The following is a 7,667-nucleotide window of genomic DNA, read 5'->3' as shown; positions in this document are numbered from 1 at the left end:
TTATACAACGTAACTGTGTATCACACAAAGTAAAACTATGTTATACAACGTAACTGTGTATCTCACAAAGTACAACTATCTTATACAACGTAACTGTGTATCACACAAAGTAAAAACATCTTATACAACGTCACTGTGTATCACACAGAGCACAACTATCTGATACAACGTAAATGTGTATCCCACAAAGTAAAAATATCTTATACAACGTAACTGTTTATCACACAAAGTAAAACTATATTATACAACGTAACTGTGTATCACACAGAGCACAATTATCTTATACAACGTAACTGTGTATCACACAAAGTAAAACTATGTTATACAACGTAACTGTTTATCACACAGAGCACAACTATCTTATACAACGTAACTGTGTATCACACAGAGCACAACTATCTTATACAACGTAACTGTGTATCACACAATGTCAAAACATCTTATACAACGTAACTGTGTATCACACAAAGTAAAACTATCTTATACAACGTTACTGTGTATCTCACACAGTACAACAATCTTATACAACGTAACTGTGTATCTCACACAGTACAACTATCTTATACAACGTAAATGTGTATCCCACAAAGTAAAAATATCTTATGCAACGTGACTGTTTATCACACAAAGTAAAACTATTTTATACAACGTAACTGTGTATCACACAGAGCACAACTATCTTATACAAAGTAAATGTGTATCACACAAAGTACAAATATCTTATACAGCGTAAATGTGTATCACACAAAGTACAACTATCTTATACAACGTAACTGTGTATTACACAAACATTTTGTTTTTATTAATTTCTTACCGGAATAAGAAAAAGAGGGCTTGAGCATGAGAAGATCTTCGTGAAAACGATCGAAACAGAGTGTATATATCACATATACATGTATCTGAAATATCTTCAAAAAACTCAAAGGTTTCAAGAAACAATGCAATATTATGTCTTATACATGTATTTGCTGTTAATTTGAGTTATTTGTGACCTCCTTCGATGACACTCTTTAGATTTCAAAACGGAAATTTATTCCTCTTATCATCTTCTTTTCTTCATAGTTGTAATGTTTCCACATTTTCAAAATAATACAAAACTCTACATGTTTATGTAAGGTAAAGTTGCTTAAATCATGGTATAGGTTGAATTAGGTAAATGAAAACCCTTAGTAAGTAGATGCTGCCAGTAGAACTTTCTTCATCACCTGCACCATTAAACAGAACGCTGACGTCCAAACTAAAACCAGAATAAAAAATACCTACGACGTACATGAATGTTTTATCTGAAATGTTTTGATACACAACCATGTCATCCTGTATAGTTTCCGGTCCCTAACCAGAATGTGTTAGCCATATTTTCGTACTAAACGGCATTGGGAAATATGTCTAAACATTCATGATGGATAGGAAGTTGTTTTGTAGCTATAGTAGTGGGTGTTTACCTTGTGATGTCTGCTCTGTAGAAGAAAAAGAAAAAAACCCGTATGCAAAGTTCTGGTTGGCCTCTTCTCACAGTTTATGTGGCGAGTGCATGGGATTTCGAAAGTTTTACTTTGAACAATATTATTTCACAACTGACGCAAGGTGTCTTTAAAGGTAAATGGTACTACTGAATCAGTTATATTCACGAAAAGGAGTTCCCTTCAGAGGTCTATTTTTTTCATTTTAAGTAGTCTTCCCTCTTTATATAAGACAAACAATCAAACGTAGTTTTTTTCTGCCTAAGAGTAAGTTACCCAAGATTCAAGCTTTTGATATGCTTTTCGGCTCATGAAAAATTCATATTTGGCAAAATTGGTCAGGTGTTGGCTTAAAAATGTGAAGGTCATGGGTTTGACTCATACAGGTTAATTTTCTTTTTATTTCATTTCCAAACATTCAAACTCAAACAACTACCTCCCCTGCAGTTTCGGGGAAAGTCCCGACAAAGGCGACTAATGTGTGGCCCTCTGTATCCCACCACATCTTGACAAAGGCGACTAATGTGGGGCCCTCTGCAGAATTGGGGGTTTTCCTTTGTTATCTGCGAAGGGGACAAGGAAGAAACCACAATTGATCTGCTGCCTGAATTACGACATTTTAGATCTTGTTTTGTTTCCTAGTGCCTTGCTTGGCAATACCTCACTTTTAATCTTAGTATTGAGTGTTAGCAAGTGGGGTGGGCAATAGGTTTTGTCCCAAAGCCTGGACAAGTCCTTAACATGGTTGTTGTTATTCCCCTGCTTAATGTTCAGCATTTAGGGAAATCGCAGCTACTAGTTAACCCGTTGTCAGTATAATTTGTCTGGGCGGATTGCTGTGCTGAGTGCCTTTGACATGGTATTTCAGTGAAGAAGCACTCTTAAGTCGTCATCAGATCTAGATCTGCTCTATCGCAAGAAAGAAAAAAAACACAACCTTAATTGACGTTCGCTGTTAATAGGACGTTAAATCAAATGAAAATATACCAAATTGAACAGTTACTATTCTATTAAATGCATGCTAATGCGATTTTTATGTAATATTTCTTTTGAAAGGAATTTATACCATTATTTCATGATGGTGACAATGACAAAATTACAGTTTAAGTTGTTAATTTTCTTTACCTTAAACATCTAAAGGCATAAAGATAGGATTTGGGATTGCTATTTATCATCCTATAGTTATATTATGAAAGAAATGTTATCCTGCATTGTCAGAAAGACGCTTGTAACTGGCAATGCACAACAAATATCGAGATGACTAAGGAAACCTCCTCCTGGATTCTAGTTGTAAACATCGTGAAGGTCAAGGTCACTGCAATGATGTACAGATCATGAGAACGTTTATTACCGTTAGTATAATTGTGTTACCATTAAAGTGTCCGGTAAGACGATTTATGCTGCATTCAAAATTAAACTGTCTGTAAAATGTCAACCGACTCCATCAAACCAATCCCTTTTCACATTTGCATAGATCACAATGAACGAGGTACACAATTTAAATCGACAAGGTTGATTCATGAAACGATGTCTTCTTCTGGGAAAATGTGTTTTCTTAATTGAGGTTTCTGTCTGTCAAAGTTTTATGTGAGAAATAGTTAGGTATCTTATTTTGCGCATGTTCTAATTGCCCCTGATTATTGTGCCCGAGTCGCGTAGCATTCTTAAGTTCATAAGCTTATGTCAAAGGTCAGGTCAACGGACAAAATATTGTTAGGCTTTAATAGAGCGTAACTTCCTTTCACATTTTATTATGAAACGTCATACTCGTACCTATCAGGATCAGACCGAATGTTGCATGGATTTAACAAAGTAAATATAGTTGTGGAATTTTCTAATGATCGTATACGAATGTTCAAAGCCATGACAAGGGACAAGAATGGAGTACCATAGTGAGCATAGGCATACATTTTTGATTGATTTACTACTGTATACCTCTCTGATTTCGGGCAGTGTTATTCTCGCGATTACGTGAAAAGCATTTATGGGCAGTATTGAAATTGTAGGCAGTTTTACCAGTAACATGAGCAGTTGGGTTGAATTTTTGGAACTTTGCTTCCTTAAAACCGCAAAAAATAATGATGTTGCGAACGTTGGTCTTTTCTAAAAGTACAAAACGACCATTTACCGTCTGCATTCGGATCCTTTGCGGGATTCAGCAGGCGTGCAGTTAGCGTCTATAATTTCTTGTCATGTTCACAATTCAACAAGCACACGGGATATCGATATTTTCAAATTTCATTTTCAAATTACCGACACGGAAACATAATTGTGAAGATCTGAAATTTTAGATTAAATTTAAAAGCATCAATTTCGCAAGCAACGCGTGAAATGATTACTTTTAAACTACCAGGAAATTCCTGAAAAGAATAGAGCTGAATTGAGCGGTACTGCATGTCTATGGGGAATTAATGATTATGATTATTTGTCTTGCTGGAGAACCTGTGTGATTTGGAGGGAGTCTCTATGTTGTGTATTTATTTTGCACTTTGTTAGAACTTCCAACAGGACCTGACACACCATGTGGATGTTTTAAAACCAAGAGACATGGCGATTTATTACTGGGTTAATTAGTTTATATAAGGTATAAGCTAAGAGATTTATATTCGGACAATTGACAGGGTTTGCCCGTTTTTAATGTCCGGTAAAACTGCACGAATTTGGGAAAAATGAACATTCTTCAAACAAGGTTCAGAGCTATGATTAAAAAGATATAAGACTAAGTATGCAAATATAATGCTTTTGCCAGTATCTCGAATACACTTCCGTTAGGCAATTAACATCTAAAGCCCAATGATCTGCGACTTACCACAACATCTTGAACACTCCGCTGTCCGTCTGTTAAATCAAACGTTTCGTCGATTACTAAATATAGATCTTTGTATTTAATTAAAAAATGGAATGGAATTAATATAGAAAATAAAATACCAGAGGATTATTTTGAACTGATTTTGGAAAATGGAAAAAAATCTTTTTCAGAAAGCATCTGTTGAAATTAATGCTACACTAATAAACTTTGAACAAGGCAGCTGATCTCTTTCCTATAGTATGACAAAAACGGATAACAGAAAATGCCCATACATTGATTTGCACCTAGATACACATGTAAAGGTATCCAAGACGTTGCTAAGGACTAATAAACAGGTAAGCTCCGAGTGTGAGAAAATTCTGAGGAATCGACGGTTTTAGACTCCCGTAAAGCACCACCTACATTATCTTTGATATCGCAGCAGGTTGCCAGCTCTCTGGATTTGTACAAAATCTGATTCCATTAAATCTCATATACTTGGAAGTTCTACTGGTTTTACACGCATATCATCAAATGTACTTTATGTTATTAAAATAATTATACACCTTTACTCAAGGACATGGTATAGTTATTATATATACTGTACACGATTAAAACGTGACCGATTTCGTCTCAAGTTTCTTAAAATAAATATTTTTTCAAAATGATGAAGTTTATCTTTCAATCTTACAGACAAATACAGATATGGCTGAAAGTGATCACTTTGAACTCAAGTAGATGCATTTTAAGCGATAAGTTCAACTTGTTTGAAATACCCTCTGCGTGGTTGGAAATGTGTATGTGCACTGTATATGTATATAGATGTAAGTAAGTGTAACTGTAAATTCTTGTTACTTACTGTGTGTGGGTGTAAATGAGGGTGTGTTGCGTATGTGAGTATGTGAGTGCGTGCGTCCAAAGCAAGGATTGGGTGGGGGTGGGGGTGGGGGTTTTGGGTAAATATACCTTGATTTGCATTAATAACTCACTTCATAACTAAGATATTTATAAACAGAAGAAATAGTTAGATAAAAAGATAAACTCGTCAATGCATGTTCGTGCGTAAGTGTGTATGTGTGTTAAGTTCATGAGAGTGCAATACAAATCGGTGACGCTGCTTACCGGTGTAATTATAAGGGTTTTCAATATATATAAATATCGGTGGAAACATATGTTGGTTTTACAGGAATGGGCTGACGAGAATCTCTATTGGGACCCCGTCGTCTTCAACAGTATCCGTTCCCTTCGGATTCCCGCCAGAAATGTGTGGCTTCCCGATACCTTTATCTACAACAAGTAAGTCATTAGGCACGCAATCCTAGGAAGAATTGTCAAGATAAGAATTATGTATCTGAGAATTAGACAATAGTATGTGCAGGTACACACAACTCAACGACGGAAGACGGTCAATATAAAAGACATATGTCCATTATATTTCATTTGAGACACCCTATCTGCCTATCTTGTGACGCATGTTAATGTTGTCGAGTAGATATTCATTTTTTTTTATAAAAAAACCCATTAGATAGTAATTGAAATTGCTAAGAATATGTGTTTCCAAAAACATGATTATTTACCGTTCAATGTATCCCAAACAAGTCCCTAATGAATAAGAAGTTAATTGTTCAGAATCTTTTCCTTTATAATCGATAATGAAACAGGCTTTACCACACAGGGGGTATTTTATTGAGAGTACATGGCCACATTTTTTATAATGATTTTGCGTAGAAAATTACCAAGTAGACTGCAACTTCTGATTTCCAAACGGCATTTTTTTTTATTTATTTTTTGTGTGTGTATTCCGCCCGAAATCAAAGTAAAACAAAAGAGGAAAGAATCAAAACTTAATGACAACAACGTTTTCCACATTTTATTTACATATCCACTTTAAATGCTACCGACCTGCTTTAAAAATTTGACAGCCTCTGGCGGTACAAAATACTTATTTAGTTCTGTATAGTTTTACACTCTACGCTTGTGTTCTTGTGTTGTTGTTTCATTTCAAATATATTTTATTGATTAAACAAAAGGATTGAGCAACACGCTTTGCCTATGTACGCTCTCTCCATGGCTTCCAGCATACTTTTGATAGTTGAAGACATTGAATACAATATTTACATACATACATTATATTTCAACTCATCTCGTGACACTTGGGTATATTTATTGCGACGTAATATACAATATAATTAGGCTGGAATAATATTTTCATGTTTCTACAAACTTTCGTTATTTCATGTGATATATGGACTTAAGATAAAAAAATAAATAAAAAATATATAAACTTTGCGATATTAATATTTAATACAGTTGTAAAATATATGTCAAGACGAATTAAATATACCGTTATGGATATACACAGTATTCCAAATCGAATTAAATATATGGTATACGTCTTGACCTTGAGCCACTAAAATTTTGCTGCGGCAACATACAATATATTACAAAGCAAAACTGATACATGCATGTATGCTGATAAAAAATGTACCATGACTTATTTGAAGTAGATATGTCTTGAGATGAGTTGGAAAATCCTATAGAAAATGAACCGAAAGAAAACAGATAAAAAGCACAAAAAGAAATCATAACTGATTCTATAAGAACACAAGAAAAACTCGAACACACACTCATACACTCCAACACCACATATGTTCCTACTGGCATGGGTTTGTTGGTTTATTTAATATAGTTTATATTTGTTTTAAATTAATGTGCATTTGAGCATAACATATGATAACAAAGTACACTAGTTCAAAGGATACAAATATATGGCATTTTGATATTTTATAATATCTCATTAGTTTTTCAATAATTAAATAAATTATAACTATTAATTTACATTACTCCAACATACCTTAGGTGTCATGACCGCATAAAGTCCCTGGACATTTGCTGCCCGGTGGTCAATCAACCTTGGTATATTATATGTAAATATATATATATAAATTATCCATTATCAACAGAAATAATGAATTTATCTTACAGAATACAAACAATACATCAACCACATACAGCTTGTATATTTAACTTAATTTAATCTATTTGAACCGTCCTGTAGCATTAATCCATTTATGCACACACTCCATCAATTGGTTGTTCTGTAAATCAGTATTATTAGTGTTACCATTTAGAATAGTATTTAAAGATATTGTATTATGGAAATCTACATTATTTTATATAAGATCCTGCATAAGAGTTTGCCGTTCATTTGTATAGAGAGGACATTCAAAACGAAATGGTAAGAGTTTTCAATTGCATGACTACAATGACAGTTTGGACTATTTTTCAAGTGATCTTTAAACAGATCATAATTAAGTTGACTAGCACCATTTCTTAATTGACACATAAGTATATTACTTTTTCGTAAACCAGAGTATTTAAATACAGGTGTACATACATTTTGTTTTGTGTCCCCCCCC

At 34.0% G+C, this 7,667-nt stretch overlaps 1 protein-coding gene across 1 annotated transcript in view; it reads left to right on the top strand.

The window, feature by feature from the left end:
• Positions 1-7,667, top strand: part of LOC110467479 (neuronal acetylcholine receptor subunit alpha-10-like) — a 65,083-nt gene that overhangs the window by 42,400 nt on the left and 15,016 nt on the right. The window contains exon 5 of the mRNA XM_021524683.1: positions 5,435-5,544. Within this exon, the coding sequence (XP_021380358.1) occupies positions 5,435-5,544 (110 nt within the window). The remainder of the gene's footprint in view (positions 1-5,434; positions 5,545-7,667) is intronic.

The sequence above is a fragment of the Mizuhopecten yessoensis genome, unplaced genomic scaffold (genome assembly GCF_002113885.1).
Source record: "Mizuhopecten yessoensis strain PY_sf001 unplaced genomic scaffold, ASM211388v2 scaffold11173, whole genome shotgun sequence".
NCBI classification, from domain to species: domain Eukaryota; kingdom Metazoa; phylum Mollusca; class Bivalvia; order Pectinida; family Pectinidae; genus Mizuhopecten; species Mizuhopecten yessoensis.
The sequence above is the reverse complement of the archived record's forward strand: the minus strand, read 5'-3'. Positions and strand labels throughout refer to the sequence as shown.